We start from the raw sequence: 19,868 nt of genomic DNA, 5'->3' as shown, positions 1-19,868 counted from the left end.
GGGCCTGCAGGCTGGGGTCCCCCACAGTGGCCCATTGGGGACATGTTCATCCCCCCGGGGAGCAGCAGTAGGTCCAGGCTGGCCAGTGTGGCCGAGTGGAATCCCATTCATCACGAATGATTTAGTGACGTGATGGCGAGAGGCGGCGAGGTCAGACCTTCAGGGTGGGGGGGGATTCGCTCATGGAAAGATCTCAGTAGGAGATAAAGGCATTAGACACATGAGAGAATGGGCCAACGGGACACCCCGGCAGGACACCCCAGGGATGGATAGAAGGGAGAGGCAAATGGATTTACAGTGAAGATAAAAAAGCCAGAGGAACAGAGCAAAGGGCTGAGAGAAGAGGCAGCCATGCTGGAGACTAGGGCAATAGGGCACTTGCGCTGGTGTGTGGGGGGACACTGCTCTTGGGACACAGTAAGGGGTCTCAGGACCAAATCTACACACTTCTCCACAGTTCAACTTGCTCAGGATTCCCAAAGCCTGACCTCTGCCAAAGCCCAGAGCCTTCCCTTCAAGTCTATTCCCTGCACCGGGCGCAACGCTTGGGCAAACCTAGCCCGTTACTGGAAGAACAACAGCTTCCAACAGCTGCACCTTGTCATGGAGGGCCACTTCCAGAACCTGGGGCCCATATACAGGTAGGCACCTACCAGCCTAGTACTTACCCTTTCATATGCACCAATGCACCAAGGCAACCCATTACAGAAGGTCAGAGCCTGGACCCATCTACAGGTGAGCACCTACCTATTTCACCCTACCTTACCCCTGCAGCACACAAACACAGTCACGGAGGGATGTTTTCAGTGCCCGGGGGCCCATTTACTAATAACCCCTGCTTACATCATACCTACACTGTGGTACCTACCCCTTCATTACACCTTGTTGCACCTGCCTTTAACTGCAGCCTGGTGCAATGTACAAAACACTATTCACCAAATTAGCACTTACCCATATCTAGTCTGTTTGGGTTTGTATGCTAGTGACTCTGGGTTAGTGATTGTGTGCTAGTGACTCTGGGTTAGTGATTGTGTGTTGATGAGTGTGGGTTAGTGATTGTGTGTTGGTGACTCTGGGTTAGTGATTGTGTGTTGGTGACTCTGGGTTAGTGATTGTGTGTTGGTGAGCGTGGGTTAGTGATTGTGTGCTAGTGACTCTGGGTTAGTGATTGTGTGTTGGTGAGTGTGGGTTAGTGATTGTGTGTTGGTGAGTGTGGGTTAGTGATTGTGTGTTGGTGACTCTGGGTTAGTGATTGTGTGTTGGTGACTCTGGGTTAGTGATTGTGTGCTAGTGACTCTGGGTTAATGATTGTGTGTTGGTGAGTGTGGGTTAGTGATTGTGTGCTAGTGACTCTGGGTTAATGATTGTGTGTTGGTGAGCGTGGGTTAGTGATTGAGTGTTGGTGAGTGTGGGTTAGTGATTGTGTGTTGGTGAGTGTGGGTTAGTGATTGTGTGTTGGTGACTCTGGGTTAGTGATTGTGTGTTGGTGACTCTGGGTTAGTGATTGTGTGTTGGTGACTCTGGGTTAATGATTGTGTGTTGGTGAGTGTGGGTTAGTGATTGTGTGCTAGTGACTCTGGGTTAGTGATTGTGTGTTGGTGAGCGTGGGTTAGTGATTGTGTGCTAGTGACTCTGGGTTAGTGATTGTGTGTTGGTGAGCGTGGGTTAGTGATTGAGTGTTGGTGAGTGTGGGTTAGTGATTGTGTGTTGGTGAGTGTGGGTTAGTGATTGTGTGTTGGTGAGTGTGGGTTAGTGATTGTGTGTTGGTGACTCTGGGTTAGTGATTGTGTGTTGGTGAGCGTGGGTTAGTGATTGTGTGCTAGTGACTCTGGGTTAGTGATTGTGTGTTGGTGACTCTGGGTTAGTGATTGTGTGTTGGTGAGCGTGGGTTAGTGATTGTGTGCTAGTGACTCTGGGTTAGTGATTGTGTGCTAGTGACTCTGGGTTAGTGATTGTGTGCTAGTGACTCTGGGTTAGTGATTGTGTGCTAGTGACTCTGGGTTAGTGATTGTGTGTTGGTGAGTGTGGGTTAGTGATTGTGTGCTAGTGACTCTGGGTTAGTGATTGTGTGTTGGTGACTCTGGGTTAGTGATTGTGTGCTAGTGACTCTGGGTTAGTGATTGTGTGCTAGTGACTCTGGGTTAGTGATTGTGTGTTGGTGAGTGTGGGTTAGTGATTGTGTGCTAGTGACTCTGGGTTAGTGATTGTGTGCTAGTGACTCTGGGTTAGTGATTGTGTGCTAGTGACTCTGGGTTAGTGATTGTGTGTTGGTTAGTGTGGGTTAGTGATTGTGTGCTAGTGACTCTGGGTTAGTGATTGTGTGTTGGTGACTCTGGGTTAGTGATTGTGTGCTAGTGACTCTGGGTTAGTGATTGTGTGTTGGTGAGTGTGGGTTAGTGATTGTGTGTTGGTGAGTGTGGGTTAGTGATTGTGTGTTGGTGAGTGTGGGTTAGTGATTGTGTGTTGGTGAGTGTGGGTTAGTGATTGTGTGTTGGTGACTCTGGGTTAATGATTGTGTGTTGGTGACTCTGGGTTAATGATTGTGTGTTGGTGAGTGTGGGTTAGTGATTGTGTGCTAGTGACTCTGGGTTAGTGATTGTGTGTTGGTGAGCGTGGGTTAGTGATTGTGTGCTAGTGACTCTGGGTTAGTGATTGTGTGTTGGTGAGCGTGGGTTAGTGATTGAGTGTTGGTGAGTGTGGGTTAGTGATTGTGTGTTGGTGAGTGTGGGTTAGTGATTGTGTGTTGGTGAGTGTGGGTTAGTGATTGTGTGTTGGTGACTCTGGGTTAGTGATTGTGTGTTGGTGAGTGTGGGTTAGTGATTGTGTGCTAGTGACTCTGGGTTAGTGATTGTGTGTTGGTGACTCTGGGTTAGTGATTGTGTGCTAGTGACTCTGGGTTAGTGATTGTGTGTTGGTGAGCGTGGGTTAGTGATTGAGTGTTGGTGAGTGTGGGTTAGTGATTGTGTGTTGGTGAGTGTGGGTTAGTGATTGTGTGTTGGTGAGTGTGGGTTAGTGATTGTGTGTTGGTGACTCTGGGTTAGTGATTGTGTGTTGGTGAGCGTGGGTTAGTGATTGTGTGCTAGTGACTCTGGGTTAGTGATTGTGTGTTGGTGACTCTGGGTTAGTGATTGTGTGCTAGTGACTCTGGGTTAGTGATTGTGTGCTAGTGACTCTGGGTTAGTGATTGTGTGCTAGTGACTCTGGGTTAGTGATTGTGTGCTAGTGACTCTGGGTTAGTGATTGTGTGTTGGTGAGTGTGGGTTAGTGATTGTGTGCTAGTGACTCTGGGTTAGTGATTGTGTGTTGGTGACTCTGGGTTAGTGATTGTGTGCTAGTGACTCTGGGTTAGGGATTGTGTGCTAGTGACTCTGGGTTAGTGATTGTGTGTTGGTGAGTGTGGGTTAGTGATTGTGTGCTAGTGACTCTGGGTTAGTGATTGTGTGCTAGTGACTCTGGGTTAGTGATTGTGTGCTAGTGACTCTGGGTTAGTGATTGTGTGTTGGTGAGTGTGGGTTAGTGATTGTGTGCTAGTGACTCTGGGTTAGTGATTGTGTGTTGGTGACTCTGGGTTAGTGATTGTGTGCTAGTGACTCTGGGTTAGTGATTGTGTGTTGGTGAGTGTGGGTTAGTGATTGTGTGTTGGTGAGTGTGGGTTAGTGATTGTGTGTTGGTGAGTGTGGGTTAGTGATTGTGTGTTGGTGACTCTGGGTTAGTGATTGTGTGTTGGTGACTCTGGGTTAATGATTGTGTGTTGGTGACTCTGGGTTAATGATTGTGTGTTGGTGAGTGTGGGTTAGTGATTGTGTGCTAGTGACTCTGGGTTAGTGATTGTGTGTTGGTGAGCGTGGGTTAGTGATTGTGTGCTAGTGACTCTGGGTTAGTGATTGTGTGTTGGTGAGCGTGGGTTAGTGATTGAGTGTTGGTGAGTGTGGGTTAGTGATTGTGTGTTGGTGAGTGTGGGTTAGTGATTGTGTGTTGGTGAGTGTGGGTTAGTGATTGTGTGTTGGTGACTCTGGGTTAGTGATTGTGTGTTGGTGAGTGTGGGTTAGTGATTGTGTGCTAGTGACTCTGGGTTAGTGATTGTGTGTTGGTGACTCTGGGTTAGTGATTGTGTGCTAGTGACTCTGGGTTAGTGATTGTGTGCTAGTGACTCTGGGTTAGTGATTGTGTGCTAGTGACTCTGGGTTAGTGATTGTGTGTTGGTGACTCTGGGTTAGTGATTGTGTGTTGGTGAGTGTGGGTTAGTGATTGTGTGCTAGTGACTCTGGGTTAGTGATTGTGTGCTAGTGACTCTGGGTTAGTGATTGTGTGTTGGTGAGTGTGGGTTAGTGATTGTGTGCTAGTGACTCTGGGTTAGTGATTGTGTGTTGGTGAGTCTGGGTTAGTGATTGTGTGCTAGTGACTCTGGGTTAGTGATTGTGTGCTAGTGACTCTGGGTTAGTGATTGTGTGTTGGTTAGTGTGGGTTAGTGATTGTGTGCTAGTGACTCTGGGTTAGTGATTGTGTGCTAGTGACTCTGGGTTAGTGATTGTGTGTTGGTTAGTGTGGGTTAGTGATTGTGTGCTAGTGACTCTGGGTTAGTGATTGTGTGTTGGTGACTCTGGGTTAGTGATTGTGTGCTAGTGACTCTGGGTTAGTGATTGTGTGTTGGTGAGTGTGGGTTAGTGATTGTGTGTTGGTGAGTGTGGGTTAGTGATTGTGTGCTAGTGACTCTGGGTTAGTGATTGTGTGTTGGTGACTCTGGGTTAGTGATTGTGTGCTAGTGACTCTGGGTTAGTGATTGTGTGTTGGTGAGTGTGGGTTAGTGATTGTGTGCTAGTGACTCTGGGTTAGTGATTGTGTGTTGGTGAGCGTGGGTTAGTGATTGAGTGTTGGTGAGTGTGGGTTAGTGATTGTGTGTTGGTGAGTGTGGGTTAGTGATTGTGTGCTAGTGACTCTGGGTTAGTGATTGTGTGTTGGTGAGCGTGGGTTAGTGATTGTGTGCTAGTGACTCTGGGTTAGTGATTGTGTGTTGGTGAGTGTGGGTTAGTGATTGTGTGTTGGTGAGCGTGGATTAGTGATTGTGTGCTAGTGACTCTGGGTTAGTGATTGTGTGTTGGTGAGTGTGGGTTAGTGATTGTGTGTTGGTGAGTGTGGGTTAGTGATTGTGTGCTAGTGACTCTGGGTTAGTGATTGTGTGCTAGTGACTCTGGGTTAGTGATTGTGTGCTAGTGACTCTGGGTTAGTGATTGTGTGCTAGTGACTCTGGGTTAGTGATTGTGTGTTGATGAGTGTGGGTTAGTGATTGTGTGTTGGTGAGTCTGGGTTAGTGATTGTGTGCTAGTGACTCTGGGTTAGTGATTGTGTGTTGGTGAGTGTGGGTTAGTGATTGTGTGCTAGTGACTCTGGGTTAGTGATTGTGTGTTGGTGAGTGTGGCTTAGTGATTGTGTGCTAGTGACTCTGGGTTAGTGATTGTGTGTTGGTGAGCGTGGGTTAGTGATTGTGTGTTGGTGAGCGTGGGTTAGTGATTGTGTGTTGGTGAGTGTGGGTTAGTGATTGTGTGTTGGTGAGTGTGTGTTAGTGATTGTGTGTTGGTGAGTGTGTGTTAGTAATTGTGTGTTGGTGAGTGTGGGTTAGTGATTGTGTGTTGGTGAGTGTGGGTTAGTGATTGTGTGTTGGTGAGCGTGGGTTAGTGATTGTGTGCTAGTGACTCTGGGTTAGTGATTGTGTGTTGGTGAGCGTGGGTTAGTGATTGTGTGTTGGTGAGCGTGGGTTAGTGATTGTGTGTTGGTGAGCGTGGGTTAGTGATTGTGTGCTAGTGACTCTGGGTTAGTGATTGTGTGTTGGTGAGCGTGGGTTAGTGATTGTGTGTTGGTGAGCGTGGGTTAGTGATTGTGTGTTGGTGAGCGTGGATTAGTGATTGTGTGCTAGTGACTCTGGGTTAGTGATTGTGTGTTGGTGAGTGTGGGTTAGTGATTGTGTGTTGGTGAGTGTGGGTTAGTGATTGTGTGCTAGTGACTCTGGGTTAGTGATTGTGTGTTGGTGAGTGTGGGTTAGTGATTGTGTGCTAGTGACTCTGGGTTAGTGATTGTGTGTTGGTGAGTGTGGGTTAGTGATTGTGTGCTAGTGACTCTGGGTTAGTGATTGTGTGTTGGTGAGCGTGGGTTAGTGATTGTGTGTTGGTGAGTGTGGGTTAGTGATTGTGTGTTGGTGAATGTGGGTTAGTGATTGTGTGTTGGTGAGTGTGGGTTAGTGATTGTGTGTTGGTGAGTGTGGGTTAGTGAGTGTGTGTTGGTGAGTGTGGGTTAGTGAGTGTGTGTTGGTGAGTGTGGGTTAGTGAGTGTGTGTTGGTGAGTGTGGGTTAGTGAGTGTGTGTTGGTGAGCGTGGGTTAGTGATTGTGTGTTGGTGAGTGTGGGTTAGTGAGTGTGTGTTGGTGAGTGTGGGTTAGTGAGTGTGTGTTAGTGAGTGTGGGTTAGTGAGTGTGTGTTGGTGAGTGTGGGTTAGTGATTGTGTGTTGGTGAGTGTGGGTTAGTGAGTGTGTGTTGGTGAGTGTGGGTTAGTGAGTGTGTGTTAGTGAGTGTGGGTTAGTGATTGTGTGTTGGTGAGTGTGGGTTAGTGAGTGTGTGTTGGTGAGTGTGGGTTAGTGATTGTGTGTTGGTGAGTGTAGGTTAGTGAGTGTGTGTTGGTGAGTGTGGGTTAGTGAGTATGAGTGTCAGGATACACATATCCCATTTCTATTTTGTGTCTCTTGGCAGGGAGACCCTAGGAACGCACAGCAGTGTGAATATCATTCACCCCCAGGACGTGGCGCGGCTCTTCCAATCGGAGGGGGTATTTCCCCGCAGGATGGGGATTGAGGCGTGGGCAGCTCACAGGGATCTGCGCAACCACAAGTGTGGAGTCTTCCTCCTGTGAGTGAATAACACTTATGGCCCACACAGGCACCCTTCCTCCAACTACTCTGCCCCCAATTGTACCCATTCACCCACCAACCCCATCATCCACACAATGCCCCATGGGAAGCCACACCCACACTCTGGGCCATAAGGGTAGATGCACCTTTGTGGGTATTTGAAACAATGGAGCTGCACTGGGGACTGGGTATGAGGTACAAACAGCAGTAAAATCTTCCAATTCTTGTGGTAAACAGTAAGGGGGTGCAGGATGTTGACATGTGAGATGGGGGGCACGTATATGGGTACCCTAGGATTGCAGAGAATTACGGCCCAGTCCTGGTCACCCAATCATTTCCCAGTCCCATTGCCCACAACGATGCCCACTTAGACAGATGGAATGATGCCCCAGAACTAGAAGCCCTAGACCTACCATGGGTGGGGGCAAGTCTAGAGGCTTGGAAGGGAAATCCAAGATGGCAGCCACAGACAAGAGCTTTGTTGAAACAGTAAAGGAGCAGAAAGCAGTGGAAAGAAAGTCAGTACCATAAAGACTCAAATGGCCACACAATAGTAATGCCAAAGAGCCCCAGTGTCACAGGCCCTGGGTTTGACCCTAAATGGCAATTTTGTATCAGCCTCTATATTCTACACCTTCCACCAAACAGTACAATCACCTTCTGATTCTTTCAGCTATAGTCTGGCCTCCATTGTTCCATCACATCTCTTCTATTTGTGTATCAGCCTCTATATTCTACACCTTCCACCAAACAGTACATTCACCTTCTGATTCTTTCAGCTATAGTCTGGCCTCCATTGTTCCATCACATCTCTTCTATTTGTGTATCAGCCTCTATATTCTACACCTTCCACCCAACAGTACAATCACCTTCTGATTCTTTCAGCTCTAGTCTGGCCTCCATTGTTCCATCACATCTCTTCTATTTGTTTATCAGCCTCTATATTCTACACCTTCCACCCAACAGTACATTCACCTTCTGATTCTTTCAGCTATAGTCTGGCCTCCATTGTTCCATCACATCTCTTCTATTTGTGTATCAGCCTCTATATTCTACACCTTCCACCCAACAGTACATTCACCTTCTGATTCTTTCAGCCCTAGTCTGGCTTCCATTGTTCCATCACATCTCTTCTATTTGTGTATCAGCCTCTATATTCCACACCTTCCACCCAACAGTACATTCACCTTCTGATTCTTTCAGCCCTAGTCTGGCCTCAATTGTTCCATCACATCTCTTCTATTTGTGTATCAGCCTCTATATTCCACACCTTCCACCCAACAGTACATTCACCTTCTGATTCTTTCAGCTCTAGTCTGGCCTCCATTGTTCCATCACATCTCTTCTATTTGTGTATCAGCCTCTATATTCCACACCTTCCACCCAACAGTACATTCACCTTCTGATTCTTTCAGCTCTAGTCTGGCCTCCATTGTTCCATCACATCTCTTCTATTTGTGTATCAGCCTCTATATTCCACACCTTCCACCCAACAGTACATTCACCTTCTGATTCTTTCAGCTCTAGTCTGGCCTCCATTGTTCCATCACATCTCTTCTATTTGTGTATCAGCCTCTATATTCTACACCTTCCACCAAACAGTACATTCACCTTCTGATTCTTTCAGCTCTAGTCTGGCCTCCATTGTTCCATCACATCTCTTCTATTTGTTTATCAGCCTCTATATTCTACACCTTCCACCCAACAGTACATTCACCTTCTGATTCTTTCAACTATAGTCTGGCCTCCATTGTTCCATCACATCTCTTCTATTTGTGTATCAGCCTCTATATTCTACACCTTCCACCCAACAGTACATTCACCTTCTGATTCTTTCAGCCCTAGTCTGGCCTCCATTGTTCCATCACATCTCTTCTATTTGTGTATCAGCCTCTATATTCCACACCTTCCACCCAACAGTACATTCACCTTCTGATTCTTTCAGCTCTAGTCTGGCCTCCATTGTTCCATCACATCTCTTCTATTTGTGTATCAGCCTCTATATTCCACACCTTCCACCCAACAGTACATTCACCTTCTGATTCTTTCAGCTCTAGTCTGGCCTCCATTGTTCCATCACATCTCTTCTATTTGTGTATCAGCCTCTATATTCCACACCTTCCACCCAACAGTACATTCACCTTCTGATTCTTTCAGCTATAGTCTGGCCTCCATTGTTCCATCACATCTCTTCTATTTGTGTATCAGCCTCTATATTCTACACCTTCCACCAAACAGTACATTCACCTTCTGATTCTTTCAGCTATAGTCTGGCCTCCATTGTTCCATCACATCTCTTCTATTTGTGTATCAGCCTCTATATTCTACACCTTCCACCCAACAGTACAATCACCTTCTGATTCTTTCAGCTCTAGTCTGGCCTCCATTGTTCCATCACATCTCTTCTATTTGTTTATCAGCCTCTATATTCTACACCTTCCACCCAACAGTACATTCACCTTCTGATTCTTTCAGCTATAGTCTGGCCTCCATTGTTCCATCACATCTCTTCTATTTGTGTATCAGCCTCTATATTCTACACCTTCCACCCAACAGTACATTCACCTTCTGATTCTTTCAGCCCTAGTCTGGCCTCCATTGTTCCATCACATCTCTTCTATTTGTGTATCAGCCTCTATATTCCACACCTTCCACCCAACAGTACATTCACCTTCTGATTCTTTCAGCCCTAGTCTGGCCTCCATTGTTCCATCACATCTCTTCTATTTGTGTATCAGCCTCTATATTCCACACCTTCCACCCAACAGTACATTCACCTTCTGATTCTTTCAGCTCTAGTCTGGCCTCCATTGTTCCATCACATCTCTTCTATTTGTGTATCAGCCTCTATATTCCACACCTTCCACCCAACAGTACATTCACCTTCTGATTCTTTCAGCTCTAGTCTGGCCTCCATTGTTCCATCACATCTCCCACACACCATCTACCTACCGAAAAGTAAATTCATCTTCTTGCATCTCTATTGGTCCATCACTTCCTTTCTATTTGCGTATCAGCCTCTATAGTGTTCACCTTCCCACCCACCCTACATCCTCCACCCACCCAACAGTAACTTTATATTCAGAAACCAGAACAAAGAAACATATAGACTTGGGTAAGAAATACTCAGAGAGTACAAGGGAGTTTCTGCTCTTTCAGTTGATCCAGGGTGTAAGTTACAAAAGGCAACGGGGGCTTCACACGTAAATCTGTATATAGAGGAAATTGTTCTTTCTCAATTGCCTTTCAACTATGGCCTGATCTCCCTGGTTCCATCGCTTCCCTTCTTATTGTTGTATCAGCCTCAATACTCTACAAGTTCTTCACCATCCTTTCCTCCCTCCTCTTCCTCCAGGAATGGAGAGGACTGGCGCTCGGATCGCTTAATCCTAAACAAGGAGGTGCTGAGCTTGACTGGGGTGAAAAAGTTCCTTCCCTTTCTGGATGAAGTGGCCAATGACTTTGTGTCCTTTTTAATGAGACGAATCAACAAAAACACCCGGGGGACACTGACAGTGGACCTTTATGCTGATCTGTTCCGATTCACAATGGAAGGTGAGACTATTTATTCTCCTGACCCCTCCAGTTACTCAGTCATGTGGGTTCCAACTGAAATAAACTGCCCTTTAGCCTCCTAGCTCTGTCCATACTGTTCCTGTCCCCAAGGGACCCTCAAGTCCTTTCCACCTAGAAAATAGTCCCTGTCCACATGCCTCTCCCCAAGTAGCTTTACAGACCCCTCATCAATTATTGTTGCACCAATATTTCCAAACCCCGGATGCATCAAACCCTGGATTTGGTTTGGGATTCGGCCAAATCCAAGCCTTTTTCAGCAGGATCCGCATTTAGCCGGGTTCAAGTGCTGGATGGAAATCAATCCAAAATTATTTTTTGGTCACACAATTTTCCTCATTCCTCGAGTTAGCCCTTCCTTTCCCTGGGGTTCAGATTCAGTTCAGGATTTGCCTGAATCTTCCATGAAAGATTTTGGATTTGGTCAAACCCCAAAATAATGGATTTGGGGCACATCAACTGCAAACCCATTTGATTGGCCTTGAGACATACGTACTTGGTCACATTTTCCAGTGTTTACCATTGCTCCCTTCTGTCCTTTGTGTCATACTGCCACGGCCACAACTAAGGGTAGGCAGAATGTGCCAAGGGCACCAACAGCAGGGGGGTATTAGGAATGCTTCTAACTCTGCCCCAAGGGATTATGAAGGGGACAGGGGAAGTGACAGGGAAAGTGATGGCAGACGGGAGGCAGCAAGGAGGGTAGGGGGGTGGTATGAGAGATGCAGAGTGGGAGGGGGGATTGCCACAGGGGCTTGGGGTTTGCCTTGGGTGCTCTGATGTGTTAGTCAGGCTCTGCATACTGAAGACATCATATTCTTTAATCTGTATGACCCTAAAGTGGGAGTGGCATAAAGCATGCCCAATAGCCCTTCTTTCTGTGTCACCCAGGAGTGGGAAGGCCACCATGTCCCTTGTTGTACAATCAGGCCCTTTCTGCCGCTATGACCTTACACCCAGGAGTGGGAAGGCCACCATGTCCCTTGTTGTACAATCAGGCCCTTTCTGCCGCTATGACCTTGCACCCAGGAGTGGGAAGGCCACCATGTCCCTTGTTGTACAATCAGGCCCTTTCTGCCGCTATGACCTTGCACCCAGGAGTGGGAAGGCCACCATGTCCCTTGTTGTACAATCAGGCCCTTTCTGCCGGTATGACCTTACACCCAGGAGTGGGAAGGCCACCATGTCCCTTGTTGTACAATCAGGCCCTTTCTGCCAGTATGACCTTGCACCCAAGAGTGGGAAGGCCACCATGTCCCTTGTTGTACAATCAGGCCCTTTCTGCCGGTATGACCTTGCACCCAAGAGTGGGAAGGCCACCATGTCCCTTGTTGTACAATCAGGCCCTTTCTGCCGGTATGACCTTGCACCCAAGAGTGGGAAGGCCACCATGTCCCTTGTTGTACAATCAGGCCCTTTCTGCCGGTATGACCTTGCACCCAAGAGTGGGAAGGCCACCATGTCCCTTGTTGTACAATCAGGCCCTTTCTGCCGGTATGACCTTGCACCCAGGAGTGGGAAGGCCAGTGAGGCATAATATACAGAACAGACACGACACCCCCAATTCCCCCACATAAGCATTTGCCTTGTGTTTTTGTAGCCAGTGGTTACGTTCTGTATGGGCAGCGCCTTGGGCTCCTGGAGGAACACCCCAATGAGGATTCTCTTCGTTTCATCCGAGCTGTAGAGACAATGATAAAAACCACCCTACCCCTTGTGTACCTGCCGCACCAACTCCTGCGCCTGACTGACAGTGCCCTCTGGACTCAGCACATGGAGGCCTGGGATGTCATTTTCCAGCAGGGTAAGATGTAGAATCTTCAGAATTTCTTTTGGTTTCAGTTGGCTTCTCCCAGATCCACACCCCATGGCAAAGAACTAGTCCCATGTTGATGCAGAGGGAAGTCCAGACTCCTGTCGTTCAGCTGCTGCTTAACTGGGAGTTGCCCACAAATACTAGAGGGAGGCCCCCAGTGGAAGGACCCCTCCTGCTCTGCCGGATGAAGGCCTGAGGGGCTCCAGAGTGCACATGTACTATATGATGTACTCATGCTTTATGGTTCCTGAGGGGCAACAGTTATGTTTTGTACTCTGGGTGCTCCCTACTGAACTCCGGTTCCTGCCTCTTTCTCTACAGCGGACAGATGTATCCAGAACATCTACCAAGAGTTCTGCCTTGGGCAAGAGAGGGGATACTCGGGAATCATGGCGGAACTGTTACTACAGGGAGAACTTCCTCTGGACTCCATTACGGCCAATGTCACAGAACTGATGGCTGGAGGGGTGGACACGGTGAGATGGGCACAAGGGGATCCCTGTCCCACTGCTACACATATATCTGCAACAAGTGGCCGAAATCCCCAGGGCTGTGATTGGATCACTGCGGAACATTCATCTATTTGTCCTCGAGGCTCCAGTGTTACTTTGCCTTGAGTTCATTGTCCTACTGAGAGATCCACTTTCTCACATCCACTTTCCCTTATGTTTAACAAGATGCCCGGTCCCAACTGCATGATGGTCCCAGGACATCAAGTCAAAGTAACACTAGAGGCTTATGAACAAAAAGGTCCTGCAATGGCCCAATCAGAGATCCCAGTACAGACAATTCTGTGGCCCTATCTGATGTTTGAGCTGAAAAATGTCACCTTATGGTTCTGAATAACCTGGGGTAAAACTGCCCGGAAGAATGGGCCTAGTCTGTCCCGACCAGAGTGCAATGGTGGAACTTACCCCAAAGGCCTTAGATGTGTTATTGTTGCATGAAACTATGGGAGGTGCTTGCGTATCTCTATCTGCCCCATTGCTAGAGGGATATTTGTTGCAGAGTAGGGCCGAACACTATGCCCCAAGATAACAAAAGCCCCGGTATCATTCTTTAATTCCAGACAGATCCAGCCTATAGAGTACATATCTCTGTACTGAGTGCCACTCAGCCCCTGTGCAATTATCTGAGTGAGTTGGGGATAAATTCTCCATATGTGAGTAAGTTCTTGGGGTCAGTGCCCAGGGTTGTTATTGCCCTGCCTATAAGTCCTACCAACCCATTGTGTGGCGGAATATGATGTATAAATGCAGAGTAGTAACGGCCAAGCCTTGGGCAATGTACATTGCAGCCCCCCATTTGCCTTCTGTACCCCTCATTAATCTCTCTGCCCACAGACGGCCATGCCTCTCCTCTTCACTCTCTTTGAACTGGCCCGGAACCCATCGGTGCAACAGGAATTGAGGGCAGAGATAAAGAGGGCAGAAGGTCAGTGTCCTAAAGATATGAACCAGCTACTTAACTCAATGCCACTTCTGAAAGGGGCCATCAAAGAAACCCTAAGGTAAGTACCCTAGGCCTTCCTTGAACCATAACCCAGGCCCATGCCCTTGTAAGATTATTAATATAACTAAAGTTCTACAGTATAGGGTGGCAAAGAGATCACTGAACAATAAGTGTAAAAATGATTTTATATTAATTGGAAACAAATATTTACATAAACATAAATCATAAAGCAGATAAAATGGATAAACAATAGACTACAATAACACAAAAGGGTAATACAAAACAATATACGACAAATATACACAATACTTACTTAACTAAATACACTCAAATGAAACACAGGGACCCAGCCACCTAAATAATAATAATCCCACACCACACCATATAAACCCACTCTATGAAACCTCTACTCTAGAAGATTATACAGCCTAAGTATACCTCTCCTTAGGTTTGATCTAAGTGTCTGGTCCGTGATGTCAGGATTCCCTCTGATCTGGTAAGGTGGTCACTTCTCTCCTGGCCCTGAGTCTCCATATGCCCTACTGAAGCCAACCTATATACAGGAGAGAGGGGTGGATTCTAGAACTTTCTAGAAGTCTCTCCTGATTGGTCCATTTGAATGATGCTAGCACATACCAGTCAGTTACAGGAAGTTACCCGTCCTCCATTTTGGATAGGCAAATTGTCATGTAGTCAACATCTGTCCTTCCTGAACTAACTGATTATGCATATCACCAGGGATCCATTCAGTGCTGGCTCCGGTGTCCTTGACTCTTTGATAATGTTAATTAGAGTTTAGGTGTGACCAAACCTTTCCCAGAGCAGTACCTTTGTTTCCCCAAATTAGGAAACTCCTATTGTTTGGACCAGACACCCAGGTGCTAAGCTAATTAGGCTGTTTCCTCTACTAAAGAAAGGTTTCATTATAGATTTGATAAAATATAGGAGCCCACAATATATATCTATATTTTACCAGAATCTTACACCCTCATCTCCCTAAAGAAACATAAATATGAGCAGCCCATCAGTTGCAAATGGAGCCCACCATAGTCAGCACCAGAATTTCTATGGGGCACCTCGTCAATGATACGTACCCATCCTTGCCCAAGATTGAAAGGACCTGCTGCAACCAGGAAACCAACCTGTTCCAATCAGATTATGTTCCAATCAAGAATCTACTTCCATGATCTTGTTTATGGTGATCCCTCCGCTACTTTCAATCAGCGCTCTGTGTCATTCTCTCCTGATTGACCAGTAAGAACCAGTGTTACTTCTCTAGTAGGCCAATAGCACTCCCCATGAGAAGCTCACTAATCCCTTTCATTCAGCGCTCTCCTGATTGACCAGTAAGAACCGGTGTTACTTCTCTAGTGGGCCAATAGCACTCCCCATGAGAAGCTCACTAATCCCTTTCATTCAGCGCTCTCCTGATTGACCAGTAAGAACCAGTGTTACTTCTCTAGTAGGCCAATTGCACTCCCCATGAGAAGCTCTTTAACCCCTTTCATTCAGCGCTCTCCTGATTGACCAGTAAGAACCAGTGTTACTTCTCTAGTAGGCCAATTGCACTTCCCATCAGAAGCTCTCTAATCCCTTTCATTCAGCGCTCTCCTGATTGACCAGTAAGAACCAGTGTTACTTCTCTAGTAGGCCAATTGCACTTCCCATGAGAAGCTCTCTAATCCCTTCACCCCTCTAATCCCCGAATGGCACGGAGTTCCCAGTATAAACACTGCCATTCCCTTCCATTAGGTTATACCCCGTGGGCATTACAGTACAGCGTTACCCTATGAAGGACATTGTTCTGCAGAATTACCACATCCCAGCAGGGGTAAGTGTGCAAATTGCCTACAGCCATGAGCTTAGTTTTGCGACTGAGTGTGGGGCTAATATTCATATCTTTGGTTTCCATCCACAGACTCTGGTGCAAGTGGGTCTGTACCCGATGGGGCGCAGCTCTGAGCTCTTTCAGAACCCCCTGCGTTACGACCCCACGCGCTGGATGCGCAGAGATGAAACCAATTTCAAGGCGCTGGCGTTTGGATTCGGTTCTCGCCAATGCATTGGGCGCAGGATCGCCGAGACAGAGATGATGCTCTTTCTGATGCATGTGAGTATTATGAACACGGATATAAAAGCCCAAACATATTCTGGGCATTAAGGGGTGCATAAACTGAACGTGCAGATTGGATACAAAAATCCAACCCATAACCAGCCCAGTGCTCAATAGAGCCAACAGTATATAATGTATCAGGTGTCAGGATATGGAAAGGATGCGACTAATCATTTACTGGGGAAACGTAGAACTAGAACGTGTGGGAATAATAGGCAATAAAACATCTTTACGTTCTCACGTTGAACCTTCCAGATGATCAAGAACTTCCAGATCAACACCGTTTGTAAAGACGACATCAAGACTGTGTTTCGATTTATTCTGATGCCGGAAAAACCTCCGCTTCTCACCTTTCGACCAGTATGAGCTGGAACCCAGGTCTCCGCAAATTGGGCAGCACCCTACAGCCAATAATAAGACTAGTAAAGCCAATAATAAGACTAGTAACAGAGAGTTAAACCCCAAAGAACATCTACCCACAAATCTGAAAAGAGCAATGAAAAAAGCACCTCCCAAAAACAAATCTTTGGTAACAAGATTTCACTTTCCAGGAACAATCTGACAATTTCATCTCTCAAGAATTATTATTTCTCAGGAACAATTTGTTTACAAGATTAGACATCTCCCAAAAATAATCCTCCGACAAGAAGTCATCTCCCAAAAACAAATCTCAGCCAAAAAATTAATCTCCCAAAAACAAATCTCAGCCAAGAATTAATTTCCCAAAAACAAATCTCAGCCATGAATTAATTTCCCAAAAACAAATCTCAGCCAAGAATTCATCTCCCAAAAACAAATCTCAGCCAAGAATTAATTTCCCAAAAACAAATCTTAGCCAAGAATTCATCTCCCAAAAACAAATCTCAGCCAAGAATTCATCTCCCAAAAACAAATCTCAGCCAAGAATTCATCTCCCAAAAACAAATCTCAGCCAAGAATTAATCTCCCAAAAACAAATCTCAGCCAAGAATTCATCTCCCAAAAACAAATCTCAGTCAAGAATTAATTTCCCAAAAACAAATCTTAGCCAAGAATTCATCTCCCAAAAACAAATCTCAGCCAAGAATTCATCTCCCAAAAACAAATCTTAGCCAAGAATTCATCTCCCAAAAACAAATCTCAGCCAAGAATTCATCTCCCAAAAACAAATCTCAGCCAAGAACTCATCTCCCAAAAACAGATCTTTGCCATGAATTCATCTCCCAAAAACAAATCTTAGCCAAGAATTCATCTCCCAAAAACAGATCTCAGCCAAGAACTCATCTCCCAAAAACAAATCTTAGCCAAGAATTCATCTCCCAAAAACAAATCTCAGCCAAGAACTCATCTCCCAAAAAACAATTTTCTGAGAAGAATTCACCCCACAAAATCATTCATCTAAAAAGGATTCATTTTCAGAAAATCTTCTAATAAGAATTCACCTCCCCAACAAAAGAATTCAGTTCCCAGGAACAATCCTCCGACAGGAATTCACCTCCCAATAAATTATCTTCTGAGAAGAATTCACCCCACAAAACCAATCATCTCAAAGCCTTCAGTTACCAGGTCCAACCTTCTGATGAGAATTCATCTCCCATAAACAATCCTTGGACAAGATTTTATTTCCAAAAACCAATCCACCAACAAGAATTCCCTCTCCAGGAACAATGTGACAAGAATCCATCTCCTAGGAATGATAATTTCCCAAAAACAACCCATTGACAAGAACGAACATGAAGAATCTCCAAACAAACATTCATCTCCCAAGGACAATCCTTTAAACAAAAAGAAAGAAAATATAACAAACATAATGATAATTCCCAACAGCTTCTACTTGAGGTTTATTTCCCAAGAAGAACCCAATAACAGAGTCATGTCCCCAAAACAACCCCCTAATGAGTTTCCTGTAGGCGGAGCCGGAACGAGAGCAAAAGCATTTTGTTGGGAGAAGCACAAGGAACAATTTTAGACTTTATATTCCACTTGGAAACTGAGTACTAATGTCCCTACTGGCACTGTGTTTCCTATTGGCAGCTGCTACCAGTGTGCCCATAGGGTGCCAGGGCACAGCCATACCACATGCCTTGGGTACCCACAGTCCTACTGCAGTAACTCTGCCCCCAGAGGGATGTTCCTATCGTTTCTCCCAAGGGCACACACAACGGCCAATGCAACAGTGACGGCCATGTCTTCTCTGAGCCCGTCTGAGCCAATAAGAAGAATATCAGTTGAGTCCTTGTTAGGCAATGTTATTCTCTTTCAATGCATGAATGGAAGAAGTGTGCAGACATGTGACTAAATGCAACCAATAAACAGCTGCCCTAGTGTTCTGGATATGTAGCTGTTGACTTCTCCACCTCCACAAGCGGAACTGCCGGTGCATCTAACCACACGCAGGGCAGAGAATTCTGCCCCACATGCAGCACCACCTTGGCCTTGTGCCTTTATATGGGCACAGAACCCCTCAGTGACTGCTAATATCCTTATCATTTACAGTAGGGGGTACATTACCCCTTATAATACATGAGTGATACTCAGAGTTCCCTGTATAACTCAGCCTGCAGCCTTGTGCCTTTATATGGGGGGCACAGAACCCCTCAGTGACTGCTAATATCCTTATCATTTACAGTAGGGGGTACATTATCCCTTATAATACATGAGAGATACTCAGAGTTCCCTGTATAACTCAGCCTGCAGCCTTGTGCCTTTATATGGGGGGCACAGAACCCCTCAGTGACTGCTAATATCCTTATCATTTACAGTAGGGGGTACATTATCCCTTATAATACATGAGTGATACTCAGAGTTCCCTGTATAACTCAGCCTGCAGCCTTGTGCCTTTATATGGGCACAGAACCCCTCAGTGACTGCTAATATCCTTATCATTTACAGTAGGGGGTACATTATCCCTTATAATACATGAGTGATACTCAGAGTTCCCTGTATAACTCAGCCTGCAGCCTTGTGCCTTTATATGGGGGGCACAGAACCCCTCAGTGACTGCTAATATCCTTATCATTTACAGTAGGGGGCACATAATGTTGGTGCTATTACAACTGTATTTTAGGGCTGTACAAGTGATGTTGGATCTTGTTGCTCAGACACCAGTACTCCTGTGGCCCAAAGCTTCCCAACTGTCGGTTTCTGTCATGTGGGGGATAATCACTCTCTCATTAGCAAATGGCAGCTGCTGCAACTCATTAATACACTAATTAAACACCCACATCTGCTTCAATCAAGGTAACTGCTCAGGACTGCGAGACCCCCACTGTCCTTACTGAATGTTCTGTCAGGGGGTAACTAAAGGGCTGGGGGCAGAATCAGCTGTCGGTTACACTGGGCTCGAGGCCATAATGTTCCATCACTTACACTCAGCTGAATGTTCCACCATGAACAACACTGGGTCTGGGGCCTGAAGGTTCTGAACCAGGGACCTGGTGTTCTGGTACCGCCCACTGCTCCTCCGGGTTAAGCCACATGAGGCAGAGTGCTTGGGGCCTGCTGGGCAATCTCAATGCCTTGGTAACTGGCCCAGTAACCGCCTACAATCCAGATTATTGCCCAGATTAGGGCACCTGGCCGGGCAATACCAGAGTATTTATGGGCCAGTGGGGAGCACAGAAGAAAAATATAGGGACACGTAAGTGACAAATATACCAGTTATCTGCACATTTACAGACATTTTTAATTAAATATAACAGCTATAATATAAAAAATGTCCCCCCAGTAATGCCCTTCACAGCAAAGGAAGGGGGGGCAGATCCCTCATAAACAAGGCGTCTCCGTTCACCCTGCAGTGTTCCATGGGGTATTTCCCACCAGTGCCAGTCAGGTAAGGATCCCACGGATGGTTCTGCCGATGTATGTCGCGAAGATGTGTTGGTTCCGGTGGGACACTCGGGGCAAGGTGGGCACAGATGTGTTGGTTCCGGTGGGACACTCGGGGCAAGGTGGGCACAGATGTGTTGGTTTCGGTGGGACACTCGGGGCAAGGTGGGCACAGATGTGTTGGTCCCGGTGGGACACTCGGGGCAAGGTGGG

General features: G+C 46.4%; 1 protein-coding gene across 2 annotated transcripts; it reads left to right on the top strand.

The window, feature by feature from the left end:
• The first annotated feature begins 218 nt into the window (after positions 1 to 218).
• Positions 219 to 18,161, top strand: LOC101731070 (cytochrome P450 11B, mitochondrial). Of its 2 annotated transcripts, XM_031904462.1 has the most exons (9): positions 219 to 641; positions 6,737 to 6,892; positions 10,250 to 10,449; positions 12,068 to 12,271; positions 12,605 to 12,759; positions 13,627 to 13,793; positions 15,488 to 15,566; positions 15,654 to 15,845; positions 16,104 to 18,161. In XM_031904462.1, the coding sequence occupies exons 1-9, from the start codon at positions 352 to 354 to the stop codon at positions 16,212 to 16,214; spliced, it is 1,554 nt and encodes a 517-aa protein (XP_031760322.1). In that variant the 5' UTR covers positions 219 to 351; the 3' UTR covers positions 16,215 to 18,161. The 2 variants fall into 2 exon arrangements, with proteins under 2 accessions (XP_031760322.1, XP_031760323.1); XM_031904463.1 differs by lacking the exon at positions 6,737 to 6,892.
• The last annotated feature ends 1,707 nt before the right edge of the window (positions 18,162 to 19,868 follow it).

The sequence above is a fragment of the Xenopus tropicalis genome, chromosome 6 (assembly GCF_000004195.4).
Source record: "Xenopus tropicalis strain Nigerian chromosome 6, UCB_Xtro_10.0, whole genome shotgun sequence".
NCBI lineage: Eukaryota > Metazoa > Chordata > Amphibia > Anura > Pipidae > Xenopus > Xenopus tropicalis.
Note: the sequence above shows the minus strand (reverse complement) of the source record. Positions and strands in the feature narration are given on the sequence as shown.